Source organism: Grus americana, chromosome 26 (genome assembly GCF_028858705.1).
Source record: "Grus americana isolate bGruAme1 chromosome 26, bGruAme1.mat, whole genome shotgun sequence".
In the NCBI taxonomy this organism is placed as follows: Eukaryota; Metazoa; Chordata; class Aves; order Gruiformes; family Gruidae; genus Grus; species Grus americana.
The window spans coordinates 615,383-639,453 of NC_072877.1; the positions used below are offsets into that span (position 1 = coordinate 615,383).

The following is a 24,071-nucleotide window of genomic DNA, read 5'->3' on the forward strand; positions in this document are numbered from 1 at the left end:
GACTAAATTAAAGCAGGCACCACGTGGGGACAAATGTTCACTGCTGGTTTGATCATTGCCTTGCAAATGGTTAAAAAGGCTGGTACTGTTAATCAAGAAATGAAAATATAGATTGCAAGGAAAAGTTTTTTATCTAAAAGTGGCTACAGTCTGCACTTTTTTTTTTTAACGCTGTAAATCTGTGGCAGATCTCAGATGGCAACTGTTGTAATAGAGGGTGCAAATGTAGCTCAAAGCCTTCACTGAATGGGAAAATTCCTACAGGTCTGATTTTAATTGCTCAATTTGACATGGGGATGAATGGGAGGGAGATACGAGTGACCATTTTAAGCCACTTTTGTGCTCCCATCATCTGTTAAAAGACCCTGGGGTTAACAGGTATTATGGCTGCTTTAATTTACATTGATAATGTAATGTTCTTTGGCTGATAGTCTCTTTCTTTTCACTTACTAGCCCTTCAACATGCCCTGCATGTCTCCTGGGCAATACTGAAGTTGTGATTTTAGTCTTTTAGAAAATAATCTGTGGTCTAGCATGGAGAATCTTGTATGGATGCATCTGAATCAGACCTCTGTTGTGGGGTTGCTTGCAATTGCAGGGGCCTGGTCTCTGTCCCAGTCAGTCCTTCTGGTCTGGTATATCCCAGGGCTTTTCCACGTTTGTGTCTGGACCATTGGATCTGCTAAGAGATGAGCTTAGGTTTTGCCTCAGCACATACGGAAACTTCGATCCCTAGAGCTGAACCAACAATATTGTATTCATTTCAGATGAGCCACATCCAGGACTCGTGCTGCTTAAGCCTGAGTCGTGTTGAATCCTGTTGTAGGGGTTAAGTCAGTCAGTGAGTCCAGCTCTGCAGGTGATCTTATGGCAGGGCTTGAATCTGATCCTGAACATCAGAATCCCTTGCAAAATGCACTTGTCATGCTGCTGGCCAGTGTGATCACGTCCATCCACCAGCAAAACTCCAACGTGTTGGAAGTGGACAAATCTATTCCAAAGCTAAACGTGTGATAAACTGTCTGAATAAAGGCATTAGCGGAGGGGTCTGTAGCCACAGATGGTTTTACTGTCCAGTGCTTTTCGTCATATAAAGTGAGGCCAGCCTTTTAATTGTGCAGCCATGGGTTACTCTTTGGTTGCTGCAGCACCTGGAGACTAAATGGGTGGATGGTTGTCTTTTGTCTTCAGCTGGGCCTCATTTCAGTGTTGTTTAAGCTGTTGAAGCTAAAATTCAGTGATCTGCAATAAGAATTATATATAGAGGGGGGTGTATTGGGGATCTGGAGCTGATCTGTGTTTGGCAGCCTTGAAGGATGAATAGAAGCAGACCCCTGCATTTCTTTAAGAGCTCTTCCTGCCCTCTGAGGAGCACCCATTCTGCATTCTGTTGCCATTGCTATAGTAACTTTCTGCCTCCTGATTTTGTTGTGAATGGCAATGGGAAAAGCCTCCATGCAGGCTCCAGCTGATACCCTGCTGCTTCAAACATCCTCAAGGCTTGCTTTCATTTTTAACCCGTGAATGGATGGTGCTTTTTAGCTGGGGGTTCCTTTGTGAGCTTGTGTTTTCTTTCTTTTGTCCCTGTGCATTCAGCAACATGCCATATGTCCATTGCACACAAAGAGGAGAAATTGGAGCAAGCAGCTTTATACAGGCAAAGGTCTGGATCTTTGGAGGAGGGAGTGCTGGGCGTTTTTGGGAGGCGGCAGTTTATTAGTGGTGGTTTTGCGAGATGAACGAGAGCCAGTGGGGTTCAGCAGCTACCAATGCTGGGCTGTGAAGGCTGACTTTGTCTTCCTTTATCATGATCCAGGCATCCCCTCTCCAGACACAATGCAGCTCTTTTCCTTCTGCCAGCAGCACGCTTTCCCTCTGGGACTTGCTGCTACCATGGAAAACAGCATAAAGCATGGGTGAATCTATTCTTTAACCAGTTGTGAGCAGCAGGTCAATATTATCGCTGCCATTTAACAAATGTGTAGATGGATCCCACGGAAGGGAAGTGGCTTGCTCAAGTCAAAAGAATGAACATCAGAACCGAGGAAAGAGCTCAGGAATTTGGGGGTGCTGGCACACTAACAATGTTTGTTTAGAACAGTACTGAAATGACCTGACGTGGAAAATGACCTAGTGCTAGAGGCTATACATATACAGGTAGCTACCAAAAAAAGGACGGTGGCGGAGACAGTCACAGGTGAGAGAGAGACTGAATTATTGTCTCCAGTGAGGAGACAAGTTGCCAGAGACAGACTTCCTTGTGTTCTCATACAGGAATCAAACCCAGCTTTCCATCTTAATTACTGTGGTAACCATTTCCTCCCAGCACCCTGCAATTTATCTCAGTTAGAGCATCTTTTCTGCATGACCAAAAAGTGTATCCCCCCATGCTGCCCAAGGTGCTATTGAAACATTTTTCAAGATTTGCCTTAACTTGAATTTTGCTGCTGCTTTTTAAAGTTCTGGGGTGTGAATATATTTTAGGCTCATAGAATCTGTCCTACCTTGAACTGAAAGAGAGATCCTTTGAAAAATGATGTGCTTTAAAATCCTGCTCCTCCCAACTGATAGGACTTTCATGGATTTTCAGATGATGGGTATACTGTTTGTGTTAAGTTGTGCACATGTTCTTATTAGAAAATAACTGCACACCTTAACACTAACATTTCTCAAATGTGATTTTTGAGATACTGATTAATTAGTGTATACTGCAGTAGACCTCTTAAGTAATTTCATTTTGTTACTGTGGTTTTTTTGTTCTTTAATGCCTACATCTGAAATAATTTTCTACTCACTAAAGAATTAATGAATCCATCATCTTTGCAGATAATTAGTATTATGGCCACTTAATAGGCACAGGTGAATGCAGTGACATGCCAAAGGTCACAATGTGAGGCAGTTGCAGAGCCAAGCAGGGCGCCTGAGTTTTCTTTCCCCCTCTGCTATAGCAAACAACTGTGACTGCTGCTTCTCTCGGCAGGTTTTGGTATGCAGTATAGAACAGAGAAGTAACCATGCTAAATTAGGCTGGTTTGCTTGTGAAGACTCACTTAAGTATGTGTATTTATTTCACTGCGTACTTAGCCAAAGAAGCCTTGCAGATGAGAGTCCTCTACCTAACTCTTACATTCGTACACATTAGCAAAGCAAACAGGAAATTGTAGACCAGCCAGTGCATATTTCCCACTGTAATGCTAATTTGTTGGCTTCTGTTTGGGAAAGAAAATGGTGAGTAATCTGATGGAGATTGTTTGTTTGTTTTTCCTCTGTAAGACTGGAAAAACTGATCTGGATTAAAAACTAATTGGGCACTACTGGACCGGGGGAGAGTTCTGCTGTATTCTGGGGCTTAGACTTCAAAGTGTGGAGCACTGAATCCTGCAAAACACCTGAATGGTAGCTTAAATCTCAGCGGGAGAATTGCTCTACCAATACTGCTGAGGCCATTGCATGTTCCTGGTTGTCTGCAAGGAGATGCACAGATCAGTCAGGAGATGTAGGTGTGATCCATTTTCTTTTCCACATCAGTACTGAAGCTGCTGAAGAGTAATCTGTTGTCAGATACTGAAGCCACGACCCTTGTTTGGAAATGTTCTTACACTTGCAGTGGGGCAGAGTTAGCAATGCTGGGATCCCTGGGGCGTTCCCTGTGTCTCCCAGATGTCAGCTCAGCTAAACTGGTTTGGGTCTGGGCATTGTCCATGCTAGAGATTTGTAGTGGTTACAGTGTGAGACCTTTGTGAATATTCTTTATCCAAATGTGTGAAGTGAATATCAAACCTATCTATTGAGCCATGCTCAAAATGGATTTGAACACTTTGCCAAAATGTTTGAGAGAGAATTTCTATCTCTTTTTATTTTTTTCTTTTTAAAGGGTTAAAATATTCATGCTGGTTCTTGAAAAACTGCAGTTCTTCATTCTTCACAGAATGTCTTGCTATGCAAACATTTCCTTTGATCCTATGAAAAGTACAACTCAGCCTTAAAAAAAACCCCAACTGCTTAGCCCCCAAATGAGATGTTTCATACCAGATGGAAGGCAGGTCAGTCTTAAATTTTACATTTTGATTCGCTGAAGTTTGTTTAACAAATTGTTTCATGTTGACCTCAGATCATTAAAACAAAACCCCAGCATACAAGGGGGAGGAAAGGCTGTTTTGCACAGAAAGAAACACAGAGCCTGACCTCTTGGTACTGCTGTTCTGGAGGACTAATACCCTGCGTTTTCACTGAATTACAACAGGCTCTTTGGATGATTTTAAACAAATATTTCCATGTATACAGCCCATATTGGAGGGTATGCAACTTGTACTCTTTTTGAAACACCAGTACCAAATTTATGTGGATGTTAAAGCAGCACCTTAGGTGCTCCCATCCTCCCTTACTCTTTGCCGGAGAGTATGCATTTCACTGGCGGGGGAAACTATCGCCCTGTGTGTCACTCCTCATCCTGCCCAGGGAAAGTGGGGTGTGACACTGGCATATGTCCCTGGCTGTGCAGGCATACCCTGGCAGAGGAGGATGCTGGTGACACATTACTGTTCCTTTCAAAAGCAGCAGCTGGCAGCCCTGATTAGTCTGCTACAGATGGCAGCAAGATGCAAAGGGCCTCTCCCATCCCCTCCCCAGGGCACCCTCTGTGCTGTCCCCTCCCTCCCTAATTCAAGGGAACCCATTGCTGCTTGCTGGGGTTTCCTTTTCTGACAGTCGCAGCTGCAAAGCAGCGAGCTGCATGTAGGGCTTTGGCCTATAACCGCATGCACAGTGCTCTGAGCCTGCTCTGGTCCTGGAGCAATGCAATCGGCAGGGATGATGGTTTTGTTAGGAGTGCCTTCTGCAAGGCGATGGGGAGGAAAGGCGTAGTCTATTCAGGAGTTAATTCTCTGGGTGATCTGGGAGGCACACAGATTTATGAAATAAAAGCTTGTAATGCAGTTTAATAAGATTAGATTTATTAAATAAGTGCAACGTGAGGACGTTGGTTCATGTTAGCAGCAACTGCAATGCCCTCAGACTTAATGGGTTCTACAGAGCAGCACAAAGAGGTCTGGTTTTTGCATTGCTGTTACTGGTTTTAGTCTTCCTTCTTACTACTGTTATTCCTGGCTTTTGCCTGCTTCTGCCCCTGCCTAGAAAGAAGGGCTGAAAACTATGAGGGCGGAGTGGTGGTGGCTAGGAGGATCCCCAAACAAATAAGAGCCTGGACCAGTGTCTTGCTATTGCTCTGTGTCAGTGGCAGCTTCTGCAGTTTTAGGTGGGCCATTTGAATTTCTATGCCTCATTTCCCATGCGTACAGTGAGGCTAATAATACTGCCTTTGTCTGTCCTGTCTATTTAAAATGTAATGAGATGAGATTTTCAAAAATGACAAATGATTTTCGGTGCCTTGTATAAGTGCTTATCTGAATGTGTCCTCAGAAGTGAGTGAACTCTCTCCTGCTGGGCAGTATGGCCTGGTGAGGTTTTCAAGCTGTGTCAGCAAAATGAAGAAACTGAGCAGTACAGAGACAGCCCAGTGCAGGTTTCGGCTTGAAGCTTTTTCTTCTTAGCTTAACATTTAAATTCAGCAACACTAATGTGTCTTAGCAGTTAGCATTGGTTCTCCCAGACATCACACTTGGAGAGAAGAGAAACCTTTGTAAAAACAAGAAAGAAAGTAAAGTTTTTCTTTTTCTTGCTTTTCTAATTGTGGGGTTTGATGACTTGATTTGATTTTTGCTTTGAAATTTCCAGCTTGAAATTTTTATTTAACTATTTGTCCTTCACATTCTTCATTCTGCCATTGAACCCAATCCCAGTTCAGCATGTCCCTTGAAACACTGGTCATCAAGAAAATCTTTGCTTGAGACCTTTGGAAAAGATTGCTTCTTTTGCGTATGTTTATAATACATAGCACATGATGTGCTGCAGTAGTGACACGGAGCATATGGGGAAGCTTTAGTTCGGTTTCACTTGGAAGTGTTGCACTACTTGGAAATCCATTTGCTTTAGTAGGGTTATTCCCCATTTTTGCAGTTGGAAATGGTAGCAGCCTGGCACGATGGCCCAGCTTAGCTATAATGTTCATTAGTTTTCCAGTGTAGTGATTGTCTCTTCTGTATTATTGTCTCTGGCTGGCATTTTTATTGCAGAATAAAGCATGACAATCTATTTGCCTTTATTGATGGACTCAAGATACTTTCCCTTTCTCTTTCCTTGGGTTCACAAGTAAGTCATTGCATGCATGCACATATGATTAACAGTGTATTTGGAGCTGTTTTCTAAATGCCCAGCTGTGCAGACTGGTGCAATGTGTTTAAAATAGGCTCTAAAGCCATCACCAAACACAGAGCCCACGAGGTGAAGCCGCTTAATGCAGCTTAAGGGTAAGATACTTTTGTGCTATGATCTGGCAGAGCTTTCATCTACTGAAGTTGATAAACACAACCATCAGCACAAGTAACGTCATCTTCTGAACTCACCTGGGCATTTCATCCAGCATCTCTTCTTTACCTGTACCCTGGATGTGCCCTCCCTCCCTCTTTTTTTTTTTTTTTTTTTTTTCTTTTTTGACCTCGTGTAGCTCGGATCTCTACAGTGAAAAGTCTGGAGTCTCTGTTAAGGGATGGGGGAAATATTTCTTGGGATGTGCGTGTGTGCACGCATGTGGGATGAATATTCTAAGGACAGTTCTGATTTAAGTGTTGATTATATCGCTACCTGTGAGTGCAGAAAACGTGGGCACTGGCCCAAGGAAGTCTTCTCTGAGCCCATCATCCTGTATTATGAGTGCAATATAGCAGATGATGTCCCAGGGTATTCTGTAGAGTTAAGTATTTCCATTCCAATAAATGGGGAGGCACTGCACTTAGTGGGAAGTGCTACAGGAATTGCCAGGGAGCAATTCTAGAGCAGTTGGAAGGGAAGGTGAAGCTGGACTGCGTCTTTGATACAATAGCAGCATGTTAAGCCAAGTGATATTTGTTTATTGTGGTATGGGATACTTCTCAAGTCAAGTTTACTGCTGACTTATTTTTAGTGCTATTGTGTCCTGTCTTAAAGGAAACCAGAGAGCTGTAACACTCAAACGAGTGAATCATTCATAGAGCATGATATGCTTTATGACCCTTACTATGATTGTTGTCATCATTATTTATTAACATAGTGCTTAGAAGGTGTGTGAAGCCATGTGGATCACAGTTCTGGTGTGCTTGCAATGGAAAGAGCTTATCTGGAGAGACAGAGAGCAGTCAAGAGATCCTGGTGACAGGACATAAACAGTAATATTCATGCATTCTTCTCCTTTGCTTTTTGACTGGAGCTCCCTGACTTGGAAGGCCTCTATTTTAAGCCATGTTGCAATAGTAAGGATGGCCATTGTCCATTGTGGACCCTTTTGGGAAAACGCTGGCAAAATTTTAAATAATTTCCAGTCCACAAATCAATAGCTATTTCCTGTTGAGTCCCAGTTCCATACAGATTTTAATGGTAGCAAGCCAGTAGCTGTCATGTTCTTAGAGAGTTGTTCAGAGGAAATATTAATATTTAATGATGCCTTTTTGTGGTTAGACGGGTGAGTTCTCTTAATGACACTGTCTGGAAGAAGCATACCTCAATCCTCAGCCATAATCAATCCACACAACCTATTGCTAGGGCTTGAAAATGTCGCAGGACATTTATGGACCTTAATGAAATCAGCAGTTTTGCTGGAACTTTTCTCTTGGATACTGAACACTTCTGAGAGATTCCTATTGCTTCTATCCATGATTATCATCCCAGGAGTAGCTGAAAAAAGTCTGATTTCAGAGCAGGCCTGTACCTTCCACATGCATTTATTTTCTGAAGACTGAATTAGTAAGGAGATATTTTTGAAGGCAGTGAGGCTCTCCACTCCCTCTGGAAGTCAATGGGAGTTGTGTGCCTAATTTCCATTTGTGTCTTTGGAAAATCCCCTTCTAATTGACTAAATATTTGTACTATTGGCTGTGGGCATGGTGGCACAATGCAGCTTTCAAACCATCTGTTTTCATGGACTAAAACCCACTGGCAACAAACCTTGATTGGCAGAAATTCACCAGGGCTGGTTTACATTAGTTGAGGTTGCTGAGGACAAAACCATAATGGAAAAGGAAGGCATAGGATAAGCAGAAATAAAAAGGACCATGGAAATAAATGAGCTTTGTTTCAGCATTTGAATGGACTTTACTCATTTATCAAAAGACTTTCTTCTGGTCTTTAATGTTTCTGAAATAATGTGTCTCGTCCTTGAGTGCTCAATGCCAAGAAAAGCTGTCAACCACTCCAGCAATTATCATATCCCAAAGGGAAGCTGGTAAATGATTTCTTTGTAGACAACTTGGTCTTTCAGTTTTTGTGCTATGCCAGAACAATTCCAACCCACTGAAGCACTTCAGGATTTGGTTTGATTCTTAGTGTTCAAGGAATATTCTGGAAATATAGTTATTCACTGCCACCTCTTGATACTGAGCCTGCACCTTAGAAAATGGAAATTACAGTAATTGGTAAGGCAACAACCAGAGAGAGGAAAGATGGCTTTCCCAGCTTGTGGTCAGGCAGGGAAATTCACAGGCTATTGCAGCGGCACATGCAACAAGTTGGTATTTTTAAGGGCTGCATAATTTTGTAAGCAATGATGGCTGCAGAGGTCAGCACAGGCTATCCTAGGCCCTTGCTCTGAGCATCCTTGAAATTTGGTTGCGGATATGTATTCAGGCTTTGTTCAGCTTCTCTTTGAAAATCACTTGCTAGTGTATATAAGAGTGGCCATTGATCTGCGCTTTTAGTCCTATGCTCCCAGGCATCGTGAAGATTTTCCTCTGCTTTCAGTAAAAGCAATTAGCTAACTTCACCGTGGAGTCTCCTCTCAGTGGACTCAACTGAAAACACAGTGTCAACTTGATTTAATTCTGAGGACAAAACTGTATTCTTAAATTGTGGCCCAATGAAACTTAATTGAAGGATTGTCATTGACTTAAAAATGTCTAATGTTTCACTTGAATTTGCTTCTGAGTGAGAATGTCAGCTGTGCTCCAGCTAGCACAAGCCCATGTTTTGACACATACACCTACTTCATTGTATGCATAGCTGCAGCTTTCTCAGGTAAGGTTTGGACCTGTGCTCCTTAGGGCTGTTGTTCAGATGTTGGAGGCACTGAGCACAGTACCTCTGCAGCTGGGGACAGGTAAATCTCCCCTGTGCAGAATGCCTTGATATGTTTGTGATTATCTGCCAGATATCTGTACGAATATCTGGTTGCCATGAAAACCCTGGCTAGATCTTAGGGGCCCTGTCCTACAGGGGGTCCAGCCTAGACCTCTGTAAGCCATGCCTTAAGATGGCATGGTGGCTCATACTGGTCTCTTTCTTTGCTTGTTTTCACTGGAGAATGTAAGTTTTGTGGAGTTTTGCAAATATCCAGATTTCAATGGGATCCTGTCTTGCATGATAAATTTTGCACCCACTGGAAGTATTAATAATTAATTATTTGCAATAGGAAGAGCCCCAGATTTGGAAGTAGCTGCTGTCATATATTTTAATGATGGTATTTTAATGGCAGAATATACTGCTGTAATTTCTCGCTGGGTTCTTAACCTTTAAATAATGCTGAAAATTCAGAATTTTCAGCAATTGTCTCACCTAAGGATGGTAGGCAAATAAAGCAACATAGAGCTTATACTGCATTGTTTCTAATTCAAATCAAGTTTGATCATTCAGCCTTACCCTGCACATGTAACTATGGCAATGAAATGTAATAAAGCATCATTCGATATTTAATGCATGAGAAGTAAGTTGGCACATCTCGGCCAGACAGAATAGGAGATCAGAAATCACTAGAGCCATTGATGCAACACAGGTTAGCGAAGGAGTCCTGTGCTCCTGATTTTTTCTAGGCAGGCCACAGATGCCAGAGCACTCTAGCATGGAGGGAGTATTAGTATATAAGCAGAGACCTAATTTCCCACATATTTGGCGAGGAGCCTGCCTACGTCATATCTTTGTGCTCGCATTCTCCCCTCTATATCAATGTAAAATCTTTTTGCAAAAGGATCCGTGTGAAATCCTCGTGTTCTTCATGCGGTCCTTTTTCTTGTATTCGCCAGGGCAAATCCCCCGGCAGGGAGAGTCTTTTGTCATGTGGTACTGCAGTGCTTAAGGTAGGGAGCGCTTATGTCACTTAGGACTTTTGTGCACTACATAAAAGAACCTTAAATTAAGCCAGTTCTGCCACCACTTTCCTCTGCAGTTTCAGGCAAGCAGTATGAGCTCTCCGTTCATCACTTTCATTATTTGCAGTGTTGAGACAATACTACTAGAAGTTGCTTGCCCAGAAGTGTCCTGAGTGTTTTGATGTTTCAAGCCTGATACTGTGATTCCACTCAGTTTCCCTCTTTCATTCCTTTTTATTATGTGATGTGTGGATAATATTAACTGATAAAATTAAGTAATTTTTCATGTATTGCTAAATAGCGTATCTGCAAATAAGTGTTCAAGTTGGTTATTCTTGTCTGCATACCTGTATCACTGAGATACTGCAAGGACCAATTAATACTCATTACAGAATCAGAATGTGAAAGAAAAAGAATATCTTAGGAATAAAGCTGTGGAGTCATGTAGGCATATCAAAAAGTTTTGGTTCAAGAACAACAAAAAGAATGAGTAAATTTGCTACAGCTGGGCATTTCTCAAGATCTGATACATGAGTTTCATAGGTGGGAATAAAAACTTTTGAAATTACTCCATTTTTTTCCTGGTGTCCATAAAAGGACCATAAAGACAGAGAGAATACTATACAAACACCCTGTGAAATATCCAAAAAGGAGAATACAGTCAAAGGAAGGGTGCCTTTTGGTAGTTCAGTGATTCTTTCGGAGTGCCTGAGTTTCCACATAGGTGATGGAAGTCATCTTTGTGAGGCCAATAAGAGACTCAACAGATCAGCCTGTGGTAAGGTGGCTTTGATAGCCTTCCTGTGAGCACAACTGGAAATACAAACAGAACGTAACTGAAGACACTGCTGAGTGTGTCCTCAAGTGTCTGTGGAAAGGGGAAATACTTGGAGATGGCTGTTCGATGTGTGATCATTGTCCATGTTTTGAGGATTTACTGGAAAAGAGAGTCAGATCTGTATGGTGGGAAACCTCAGCTTTTGGGAGTGACCTTTATCAGGCCTGAAACATTTGGAAGCTGCAGTCTTGTCTGCAGGATTTCGTTCTTGTCTCAGTCACTTCACAGCCCCTAGGCTAGCTTACTGGCAGATCATTCTCTTTCCATCCCTTCACAGAGGCCCGTGTCTGTGGCCATCTGAGCATCTTCCAAGGATGTGCCAAGTGATGAATGAGCTTTATTTAAGGCTATCCCTGAAAGCCACTGCATACATTTCAGCCAACTGCAGAACGTGTCAACACAATCGCTTCAAGGCTTTCAGCTTGCTGGAGCCTCTGTCAGCACTCTCTGCAGCTTCTGTGGACTGCCTGATCAGCAATGCTAAGACTATTAATATTTATAAACCTTAAATAATACAGGACTTCAGTGTACCTGAGAGACCATATGTTGGCCTCCAATCCCCAACAAAGCACCTGAGATCAGTATGGCTACAACCCTGGCTGATCCACTGTTGTGGTCCCAGAAGGGGAAGGAGGTGGAGCTTTTCCCCTGGAGGGCCTCTGTCTTTGGATTTCTCTCTCATTAGTTACCAGAGCACATCATCTTCATCCTTTAGGGCCAAGCTGCAGGCTTTTTTTTTTTTCTTTTATTCTGGAGTCTTTTATCATTGTGCTGTGCATTTATTACAGGGCTTCACTTGGTTGTGACCTTGGTTTTGGTTTGGGTTCTTCCCCCCCCCCCCTTTTAGTAAAAATGCATTGATTTGGGTGTGGTTTGCAGGGAGAGAAGGCTCTGAGATTATTATATTTATTTATTTATTTATTGCTTTTGGTGGTTTATTTGGCCTGAATCTTATAAAGGTGCTTGGTAACCATTTGGACACAGATGCCTCTAAATTAACATTTAATGTATGCATGTGCAAAGATGCATATCAATGAATAATGCATACTAATAAACAGCTTGGTGATTGGGTTTGGTTCAGAGCGATACTGCATATGGATTAGCCTTAAGGACCCAGATTGGAGGTGTTAACAACGTGTATCAGGAGGAGACAGCCAAGCTAAACCTATTGTGTGCTGCACCACTTACCTTTGTGATAAAAATGTCTCTCCTCCCACGTACACAGCCTCAGCCGGACTCGCAGAGCCATTCGGTGTACTCTGCTGAAACAAGCCTTTCGGAAATGACTAAGGCAACTCTCCCTCTGCATCGCCAGCTGCTGGAGCGGTTTATTTAGGTACAAACCTGAGAGAATAAGTTAAAAAAAAAAAAAAAAGGATCCCTGACACATGCAGCTGTACCAGCCCCGAGGAGCAGGAGGGTGTGTTAGAGCCCAGCAGCTCATGCGAGGCGCTTTGGGGTGGGGTGGGACGTGGCTGTGAGCCCCCCCGGGCCGGCTGCCGGGGCCGGGCGGCGGCTGGTGCTGAAGGGACAGCGACGGCGGCGCGGCGCGGCCCGGGGGGCTCCCCCGCCCCGGCTCCCCTGCCCCTCGCTTTCTCGCTCTCTGCCGCCTTGCCTCCGTCTCCCAGCATGGGCAAGAGCCGGGGAGGCAAGGGGCTGCTGCTCTGTCTCCTCCTCTAGAAACCTGCGTTCAGCCGGAGCCGCCTTTGGCTGCCTCCCCTGATCCCCCGCAGGGAGGGACTGGGGGCTTCTGGCACTGCAGAGGCTTAATTGACTAGCAAGGTCACTAATTTCGGCTCCTGGAGGTAAGTCCTGGTTAACGGCTCATTTTCCTCTCTCCCTCGGTTCCCACACCCCTCTCCCATCTGTCTGTCTCTCTCCAGTGCCATCAATCAACCCTTTCCCCCCTGAAGAGGCTCTACCCGAGGCACGGCACTAGCGATGCCCCAAAACCCAGAAAGATGAGTCAGCATTTTGCCTCCCACTAACCCAGCCGCGATCTCCCATCCTCTCCCCGCCCTCCGGCTCCGCTGCTTTGAGAAAAGTGAGGAACAAAAGGATTCTCGGAGCACTCCCTGACTCCTCCATTGCGGGGCTAGGGGAGGAAGGGGAGAGGGTGGTGGGAGGAAGGAAGAGATCCTTTCTCCCCTGCCTTGGGAACACGCCTCCAGAGCAGCCGGAGGTGAGGGGGGGTTCTCGGTCCCCCATCAGCCTCCGTGCAACTTGTAGCAATAGCAGCACGCTGCTGGGGAAGGGGAGGGGGGGAAAGGGTGTGCGGGGCTGTTGCTCCAACCTGATCGAGTCTATTTGCCAATTCACCAGTCGCATCACTTCCGGATCAGTCCTCAGTTTCTGCTGCAGAGTGAGGATTTTTTTTTTTTTCTCTCCTTTTCCCTCCCTCCCCATCTGGATGCTGGGAACTTGAAACCTCCTCCCTCGATTGCAGCAGGATCTGCCCCAACCTTCCCTCAACTTTGCACTGCATCAAAGAAAACAGAGCGAGCCACAGGCTATATTGTACCGATGGGGGCAGGGGATCTGCCAGGCACAGCCCTTTGCAATTGATGTTGCCGTATCTCTAGGACCCAGAGCGATCTCTCTTTCTTTTTCCTTTTTTTTTTTTTTCTCTCCTCTTTTCGTGTGCGTGTGTGTGAGGGAACCTCCTAGTTACCGCTGTTATTATTTTCCCTTAGCAGGTAGACCACACAAGCCATGGCTGAGAGGAAGCAGTCTGGCCGGCAAGGTGAGGAAGAAGAAGTGCCAGCCTTCTTCAAAAACCTGGGCTCGGGCAGTCCCAAGCCCCGGCAGAAATTCTGTGGCATGTTCTGCCCAGTGGAAGGCTCCCTGGAGAACAAGACCATCGACTTCGACTCCCTCTCGGTGGGCCGCGGATCTAACAAAGTCGTGGCAAAGCAGAAGGATGTTGCCCACCTGAGTCCGGATGCTCAGTCCGTCTATTCCAGGCAGAGCGGGAAGGGAGGGGAACCATCTGTTGATTTCTGGAGAAAGGTGGAGATCAAGAGTGCCACTGGGAAGGAGGCGCTGCAGAACCTGAATGACAAGGTGGGTGAATATATATGTGTGTGAGAGATGCAACTTGAACATGCGATAGGCTGCAGAAGGGATGTATCCTTTCCACCTTGCAGTTTCTTGCTTTTATGTCACTTGCATGTATGTGGCAGCCAATATATTCCTCTAAGAAGCAGCATCTCTACTAGAGCCTTCTTGCCAGACCTCTGATGTTATCCGTGTGCTCTCTGCAGGTGTGTGTGTATGTGCACAGGGAGGAGGGCAGAAGAAGAAAGGAGCCCCCGCACCCACAAACACCCTCCCTTTCCCCGCCCTGCCTTCCTATTTGGTGATAGGGACCGACTTTTTTTGTTTCTTAGGCGATTCCCCCCAGCACAACACACAACGGTAGCAAAATGCCCCACCCAGCTAGTGAATGCAGCTCACGGGAACAGAAATGCAATTGTTAGCAAAAGAGCATCAATGAGCCTCCACCTACAGGGAGCAAACCCCTGCAGGCTTCTTCCAGGGGAAAATCCTACCCCCTCCTCCCAGGGGAGGACAGACCAAAGTGACCCCTGGGAGCTGTATTTCAATACTGATTTTGATCAAGGCCTTTGGCTACGGGAGGAATTTTTCCCTGAGGAAGATCTGGGACTTTCACAGGAATGTGGCGTTCTCTTAGAAACCCACTGAACTCCTCCCAGTCTTTTAAGACTCCTGAAGCTGTTTTCTCACTCTCTGTATGTGTCATGGTGTAATAAAGCCAATACTCTTCCTGAGGCAAAACCCATTCAGCCCCTAGGTCTAGCTGACCATGCACATTTGCTTTCCTCGATAAATAGATTTAAGCACGCTTTATTCAGATCTGAGCCACGAAATACTCTGTGCGTTCCTCTGACAACGCTGGCACCTATGCGCAGGCTGGAAGAGCAGAAATGAATGAAGCACCAACTAGCAAGCTGATAAACTTCTAGCATACTGGGAAAGAGTTTCTGTGAGTGGTGTCCCAGTGGGTTTATGGAGCAGTCCGTCCTTCTGGAAACTGTTTCTAGGATGTGCGTCCTGATTTTTATTAGTAGTATGGATTGCGTAAACAGGGCAGAAGTCTGCGTGGAATTTATAATATGGGCTTGTTCGCCACTTTCTCCTGCTTTGAGAAATGTGAACTACTACTAGGAGTATTACTGGGGGCTCATCCTCCCCAAATCAGACCCTGCTCTGCTTCTTTGTACCACAGTAACCTAAGGGTTCCACCCAGCCATATTTGCATGCATGAACAACTGCTGTTTACGGTGAGGTCCGAAAGGTAGGCCCTGATTTTCAGAAGTGCTGTGCACCAACCTTTAATTAGGAGTGGGATATGCTCCATGCCACTTCAATCTGGATTTGTCAAACCCGAACAAAAGTTTGCCATTGCAGATGCCTATGGTTTGGTCTGACCATGCTGAAGTCCCTACTAATTGAGTAACTTTCCATGATTAATTAACCTTGTTGGACTAGCCAAGGTGCATCTCAAGAGTAAAGGGCATGCAACTTTTCAGCTTGGGGAGTCAAAAGTTTTGCAATTCAGGACATTTTCAGGACTAATTTTGGACAATTTGATGCAGTGATGTCCTGCAAGACACAAGTATAAACAGTTAATATATTAATTCTGCAAAGATTAATTATTTTGTGATTGAAAGGTACCAGCATAATAAAAAAGTGTGAGTACAATGTGGTGAAAGATCAGAAGTCCACACAGAATATAATCACATTTTTTAAAAAGTGTGGGGTTTGGTTCTATTTTTAAAGATTGACGTATAAATGTTAACCGAGGGTATGAAATAATGGAATAGTGCAAAACAGCTGAGTTGTTTCACATTAGCTTTACATGGCACTGACACCAATGGATTGTGTTGTGAGGGGTTGTGAGCATTTGGGTAAGTGCAGTCTTTTATTATAAATGTCTCGTTATGGATTGGCACTTTATTGCAGGAGTGTTTTAGCTTTGATGGTTTTCCAGCTGACTGCATCTAGAGCTTGAATCAAAGGTTAGATTCTCAGCAGGTAAAACTGGCTTTACTTCAGTGTAGTTAATAGAAATGTGTTTATGATGATAACCAAAGCTCAAATTATTAAGAAGAAAAAAGGTAAGGAAAAATAATGTTGCAGGAAGTGGCATTAAAGGAAACAGTGCATTAAAATAATTTCAGATAGGAGTTAAAAGGCTTCTGAAGTTTTGCAACTGAATTTGGCCCATTATTTTCAAACCTCTGTCTTAAGCATTTAATAACACATCTGAAAGAGGTTCTCCCTGGATAGACACAGTTTCCATGTGATAGGAATCTAAATCATAGTGGAAAGGAACAGGATGCTAATTTATAGGATCCTGAATTTATAACTTGCATAAATTATTTCACAATAGGTTAGAAATCTTACTGCTGCTTTTTCTTTAGCTCGAGGCTGACAATAGTTGCAATTTTTGTCAATCCATGTAACAATCATCACACAGGATGGTCGCTGCTCTGTTTCAGCAACCAAAGGACCACATTGTGAGCTGATGGGAATGGGTGCCGATCAACTGGAGGCAACAGAGATAGGTGGAAGTATTTTAGCCAGTGATTGGATCTAATGTGGGTTTAAAACACAATCATCCCTTCTGTCACTATATAGAAAGATCTTGTATCAGCCTCCACTGAAATAATTAACAAAGCAAGATGGACGAGCTATTTTTTTTATTTTTCTGAGGTCTTCACTGTCCAGAGGATAAAAACAAAAGGAATGTAATTATTCCACATTAAATTGCAATATATTGTTCCGCAGGCAAAGATAAGGGTAATCAAATCTCTTTGTGTCTATGCTGTCTAGGGTATTCTATAGGCATCTATCATGGCCTTGCTTTATTGCCTCTGGGCCATGCCGCCTCATAATTCAGGGTTAAGATCATCTCTAGAGGCACCGGGAAGGCTCTCTATCTTAGTTTAAGCAGCTCTTTACAGTTAGGCCTCTGGAGGCAGCGTGACCTATTCAACAGGTCTGCAACTCAGCACATCTGAGGCAAGCTCTGCTTCTTCCCTGCTGTCAGGCCTGAGAGAAATAACTGTGCTTCTCTTTCCCATCTTAAACTTTGCCATCTTCCCCGTTTAGACTGTTAATGCCTGGTCCTGTTCAACGTCTGAGCACTGCTCAGTGCTTTGAGGTCCTGACCTTGGCTGAGCCATCGCTGCAGTCTAAGAACCACCAATGTCATGTTCAAACCCTGGATTTTTTGAATGAGATAATGAACACTTGGCCTGGCTTTCATGAATTGCCATGCACGTGCAAGCCCGCTTCCTACAGTGGGGTTTGGTATTTGGATAGCATCAGGGCAAGGACCTGCGGAACTTACTCATAGCACTGCTGTGTAGTAGACAGCATAGAAGCTGCAAGCTGCCTTGTCTCGGAGCAGGGGGACTAGTAAAATGGCTTCCCAGGGTATTAGTCCTCTGTGCCTTAGATGAACGGTCTTGAGACACATGCATTCATCTGGATTTTGAAAAACCTTGGCCATTGTTTGCTTGACCTGTGTGTATTTCCAAGATTTCCCATGTGTATAATTGGTATTCCTTCTGTCTTGCTCATCTGTTGAGATTCTTTGGGACAGAGATGTGTCGTGGTTTAGCCCCAGGCGGCAGCGAAGCACCATGCAGCCACTCACTCGCTCCTTTCCCTCCCTGGTGGGATAGGGAGGAGAATCAGAAGAAAAAGGTAAAACTCCTGGGTTGGGATAAGGACAGTTTACTAGGACAGCAAAGGGAGAGGAAAAAAACAACAATACTGATTACAGAGTATACAAAGCGGGTGATACACAATGCAATTTGCTCACGGCCTGGGTCCCCGAGCACGGATCCCTCTTCCCTGGCCAGCTCCCCCCGATAAACTGAGCATGACGTCATATGATATGGAAGGCCCCTTTGGCTAGTTTGGCTCAGCTGTCCTGGCTGTGTCCCCTCCCAGCTTCTGGTGAAAATTAACTCTATCCCGGCCGAAAACCAGGACAAGACGGTCTGTTAGGGACCATCTATAGGCAAAAGCAAGGTGTGATTGCAAGAGGGGGGATCAGCAAGCTGGGACTTGCTTTAATTGAGTTTGCACAGAGAGCCTGAGAAGGTGCTAACACACTTCAATACAATACAAACCCTGGGATCCCAAATATCTTCTTAACTTGCTAAAGTTCCCATTGCCATCTTGTCATTACTCCAGTGATTCAGGTGGTTCCCCAGTGCAACAGAGAGTCCCCTTTACATACCTTTTTTTGCATCCCCACCTTTGGGAAGTGCAGAGGACTGAGTGTAAACTACCAGTCTAAACCAACAAAGCTATGTCCTATTGTAATAAGATAAGTAGCAGTAATGAATAAACAGAGACTAGGAAAATATTTTTATTTTAGAATTGTCAGGAGAGGAATCACTTGCAAAACACAGTGTCATGAACCTTTTGACATGACTGGACTTTTTGCTAAGACCTCAAAGCTCTCAGGATCATGGTTGTTCATTCCTGGAGAGAAATAATGAGTAACAGGACATTGTTGAGAGCTCAAATAATCATAGACTCTGGAACATTAACAGAACTGTTGTGTAAAACAAAGAGGCTGTTCCAGACAGCTGGAAATGCAGTTCTGAGTTTAATTTGTTACAATGGCTGCAATTTTCCTAGCCTTGTTTAGACAACCATTGCTTGCAAAATAATCATACAGGAGGATGACTTGCATGTTCTTCCAATGATCATAACAGTTTGTCTGACTACTGAAAAAAACCCCCAACATAGAGAAGCTAACAATAATGAGCACAAAAGCCAAATTCCTCTTAACTTCTTAGATCCCTCTCAAAGCCATGAATCTGCATAGCTGGAACGTGGCATACATCTGATGGGTGTCCTGTGGAGCGGTCTGTCGATGTTGTGTCAGGAATTTACCAACACCACTCTCCCTCACGCAGGAACGAGCAAGGGGCTTTGATATGGAGCCAGCTGATTATTTGGGCTAAAGACTGGAGGGAAAACTTAAATACCTGGGGCCAGATCTCGCCACCCAGTTTGGAGCTAAGCCAATTCAGAGGTCTGGTCTTTCAGCAGCACATTGCGATGCGGGCTTTATCTTGGGGGATAGATACAGTACCTGGCACGATGAGACTGGCAGCTTATGGCAATGCTATGGACATCATTTGACATGAGCTATCTGTTTTTAGCAGGTGCTGAGCAGTCATTTAGGACTGCCTAAATTTTTTACCTGCAGGGCCGTTTATAACTCCCCATATCACTTGTCTATCTTGTGGCACATTAAATCTGAGTCTGTTGTCTGTGGTGGTGTGACAAAGTTAGGAAATGATGTAGGCAGCAAAGCTCATGTGAAGCTGATGTGTGTGTTCTGCATGAACTCTCTGACTGCAAAAAAGGGACAGCGTCAGGGAGCAGAGCTGTAGGAAATCTACCAAAACCAAACCTCTTCACTGTAGGATTCACACAGAAGTGAAGTGTTCCCAGAGATCTGGAATGAATCTCAGGGTGGGAGAATAAAGGTCTGAATTTCATTTTCTCATTGTCTGTAGTAATGATTGTCCTGTACACCAGAGGTAGGCAAAGCTGGCTGACACAAGCAATGACAGCAATTGCTGACAGCCTGATGCTTTGCCCTGTAGGTTTTTGGGGAAGGAGAAGGGATTATAATGTTAAGAAACAGTGCAAATCACTGTGAAAACAGCTGTTTCTTAGACTCTACCCATGGTTCCCATGGGCCAGGATATGCTAAACTCTCTCCACTGCATGCAAGGGAGGAGCAATGACAAGGATGCCCAAACGTCCTGTGCCGTTGTTCCAGAAATGCTGTGTTTATAGTGAAGGTCACAGCATGAGGCTGTAAACTCCTTAGAGAGGAGAGCACATTTTTGCTATGTATTCTACTACCTATGGCAGAGCAATCCCTGTCTAGAACCCTGAAGAGGGCCGTCTCTTTCCCAACAACATGACATGATAGTAAATTAATTGTGGAGCAGCAGCTCAGGCTTGTTGAAGGACAATTAAGACTGCAGTGCACCTGAAATGCTCAGGGCAGTTCCTCTAAGCAGCACACTGTAACAGTAACAGTCTTCTTAAATGATTATTTCTGAATCTTCTCAAGGTTTCCTGGGATTTTGAAGGAAACAAAATCAATTGGAAAGTTAATTTTAATTTGCAGATCAGATGTACATTTTTATCGACCTGTTTGTGCAGCTAGAAAGTGAATCTCCCCCCTCGCAATCTCAGTCTGTATTAAAATAAGGCTATTTCTCTGAGAAGTTGTATGATATTACCTCCTCATAGCAGCACATTTGACCTCTATGGCCATTTCCATATCATGACACTTAATTTTAATTTTCTCCTGTAAGATAATAATAAAACAAACCAAAGATGCCCATTGGCAAGTATAATTCCCCTCTGTAATTTAATTTATAGTGATTAATAATGGACAGTTCTTTCATCATCTTTTGGGAAGGACAGATGGACTCCTCCTGCCATGTATCAGCCTGTATTTAATCCTCCCAGCACTTCCGAAGATGCAGGGAGGTGCTGGATTCATGGGAATCTCCTTTCAAGTCACTGAGGCTCGGAGCCGATGCAGCAATTGGCACGGGTAGAATCATGACAAAAATGAGGGCCTGATCAGTGAGTTCATGAAAGCTCTTTTGGCCCGGTCCTGCTGCCTCTGATGGCAATAACAAGAGCCTCGCTGACTTTGGCAGGGGGTGATTCCCCAACAGGGAGTAGGGATTATTAGCATCTAACAAGCCTAAAGGGAACTCTAGAGCTTGTTGATGCTGTAGTGCTAGAAGTTCAGATACTTCCAGAAATGCTTTAAATCCATCTCTGATCCCTCTTTTAATTACATTTAAAAATGTGTGTTTCCATTTGCAGGCTTTATAATTTCACGGTGAAATGTCCCTGTGGGTAAAACTTTAAGAATTTGGTAGGAGTAAAAGCAATTGGGTGTTGCAGAAATTCTACGGGGTTTGTCGCAATGACACTAAAAATCCACAGAGACACACACTCTTAATAGTTTTTTCCCAACCATCCAGTCACTCCACAGTGGGAATAAAATTCCTTGCTGAGTGCATTATGGTAGTCCACGGAATCTGTAAAGTTAAGATTCAGAGTTGATGTAAATTGATTTCCACCGATGCCTATGATGATTTATTTTAGCATAGATTATCGCTGTACAGAAATTCTCATGTTCTTGTGCCGTTTTCCCTCCAGACCTTTCCAGAAGACAAATTTAGACGTAGATGTTCCTTTAACATGAAATGTATTACTGCTGCAAAGAGCCTGCACAAGATGTCCTGCACCAGCTGATATCTGTGCAGAAATGGCTGACGACAACCTCGCGTATCCACTGGCCAATATACCCTGACTACCCTTGGCCTAAGGATGGCCAGAGACACTCAGCTACTGCAGAGCAGAGCTCTCTGTGTGGCTCTGGTAGAGGCTGGCAGTGCAAATGTGGACGAAATGTTCAGTTTTGTGCATTTTCTCCCCCCTTTCTGCCATTTGGGGAACGTGTCAGAAGTGCTGATGTAGCGTCATTGAAGATATTTATGTTCTTTTGCTGTTCCTCTACTGCTGATGTGACTTGGCTGCAGCAACCTTGCTGGTCCTGTTGTAGCGGCTGCAGTCAGGGAGCTGGGCTGGGTTGGCCAGCCATCCTTCATCACTTTCCTTCGTTAACTTTTGGCAAGGAAGATTTGGCAGTGCTCATTCTCTATAGCGCCTTCTAATTTTAGCTTGCTCAGCCTGCCGTGTGCATTAATAGATCTGTAGAAGACAAAGTGCACCACCATTATCTAGAAACCCCATCACTTCCCACAATACCTTGGCAGGTACCAGCACTGCTGTATGACACCTGGGCTGGACACAAACCTGCAAGGATTTAAGAAGCGAGTTCAACTCTCTTCTTTTAACCTAGGACCTGACTCCTGCCCCTGACACTTCCTAAGTAATGTTTCTTATTCTAATTTACAGGGAGAATTTATACATAAACCATAGCTTTACCAGGGGAATGGGAAAAAAAAAAAAAAATTTAAAAAAAAAATGCAGGTGCACATCTTGGTATTTTCTGACTCTCTTCCCCGCTTGTTCTCATCCCAACACTGTCCTTTAGCTTCAATAGCTCTTCTCCTTCCCTCCTGATCACCTCCCCTCATGTGTGTTTATACAACAGATCATATCCATTCCTTGCCTTTGTTTGGCAAGGCTAAATACACCAGTTGGCAACTCCATTAATAATTTTTAAATTATTTATTTTGACAACCTTTTAGCTCATAGCTAAAAGGAAAGAAAATTGGGTCATATTGGCACTTGGTATAATGGAGCTAAAAGATACATCTGGAAGCTCAGTTCTGGTCCTCTGGGTACACACTAAATTGTATGGAATTTAAATCATTAAAATTTGGTGCTGTGCAGATGTTGAACATTGAATGACCATGTCTTTCAGCCCTTTAATCTCTTCATTTATTTTATTCTGTATTACTTAGGTTCTTGCAACATGGTGATGGGAAGGAAAAGCTAAGTGTCACCTGAAGATTCGTTATTACTTTCTGAACCTAGTCACTATTGGATTCGAGTTATGGAATTTATTCAAAGTTCAAGAACTGCTGTTCTGAATTAGATCCATGTGCAGTAAGGATTACTTTTTTTTAAAAAAAAACCATTTAAATTTCTATCTTTGAGTAGGTAAGAATAGCTTTAGAAATATTAGCCTGCTGCTGACACCATCCCCTTAGAAGGTGCATCTGTTTCTTCTGCCAGTACCGCTGTTCCACAACTTTTATCATGATGTGGAGGAACGACCTGCCCAAGGTCAGGGAGGCAAGTCAGTGCTGGAGACGAATGGTTTCCTGCACCCATGTTTGTGGTCGTTCCTCTGTAATCACGTTGCTGCTGCCAGGGCAGAACCTTGAAATGGTAGGTGGTGGAGGCAGCGCGTCTCAGATCAGCTGCCCAAGGGCCTCGGTGCTCTCTCTCAAACCCTCAGGCAGTGTTTGCTTCCTCTCTGATAGCTGAAGACACTCTTTTACCTGGCAAGCAAAGGCAAGAAACTATTCAGATATGAAATTGAGGAGGAAAGCTAGCATTAAAGAGAAAAAAGGAACAGTTGTGCTGTCTAAATTTAGAAATCTGATGTAGATGGTTTCTTCCATGTTCTGAGCAAAAATATGGTGAGGTTTCAAAACTTCTTCCAGCACAGATCAGAGAGGGGCAGGGTAACTCATTTAGTTTGTCTGTTCTAATCATTAAATCAAAATAAAGCCCTACAGGCTAACAAATTAATAATTTTGCTACTGTCACGAGCTACTTTTTCATTTGCTACTAATTGGATATTAACTGATTGGCATATTAGTTTCTTAAATGTTGCCTGATGCCCTACCTATACCCAGGACAAGCTCTTTTACTTGTCCTTACAGCCTCCTGTGAACTAACGTACATAAAAAGTCCCGATGGTCATCTCTCTGAACAGATGTTGCCTTTATAATGATTTACTGGAGTAATATACTGAAGGTTTTAATTTCCTATGGGCTGTGCACAGTGTGTTTCATGGAACTGTTTGGGTATGTAAAGATCTCTGCATTTTGTGATAGGAGAAGCTTGCGGTTTGCTTTGCATGACATGAAATTCACCTGCGATTGAGGGATGAAGGTAAGTCTTTGTCGGTCATTACTTGTCTGTTATAACCTTCAAGCAGAAGTGGTTTTGTGCTATCTGGGTGCTCCAAAAGGTGTCTTGTACCTTCCTCCACAGCAACTGATGTAAGAGGAACTGGTGTGAACAGATGTATTGTGAATGGTTATCCCACACTCTGGCCATGAAACCCATCTCTCTTCATTGCACCAGGGCAAGTGCACTGTAAATAACGAGGAAATAGTTATGCCATTTAATGCCTTTCTTTCCTTGAAGTACCAGCTTATGGAGTTCAGGGACTAAGAAATTTAAGACTCCAAGTGTGCCTGAAACATTGAACCCTGGATTAGTAAGAAATGGCCAGAGTGACTGGAGAAGACCACCCTGCCTGC

General features: G+C 43.8%; 1 protein-coding gene across 2 annotated transcripts in view; it reads left to right on the top strand.

Moving 5' to 3' along the window:
- The first annotated feature begins 12,497 nt into the window (after positions 1-12,497).
- The window catches only part of DPYSL2 (dihydropyrimidinase like 2), a 56,018-nt gene continuing 44,444 nt past the window's right edge, over positions 12,498-24,071 (top strand). Inside the window, exons 1-2 of one of the 2 annotated variants that reach the window (XM_054804592.1) lie at positions 12,498-12,809; positions 13,698-14,067. In XM_054804592.1, the coding sequence (XP_054660567.1) occupies positions 13,717-14,067 (351 nt within the window). In that variant the 5' untranslated portion in view covers positions 12,498-12,809; positions 13,698-13,716. Of the gene's footprint in view, positions 12,810-13,349; positions 13,367-13,697; positions 14,068-24,071 lie in introns of those variants that run through there. The other variant, XM_054804591.1, reaches the window with a different exon arrangement.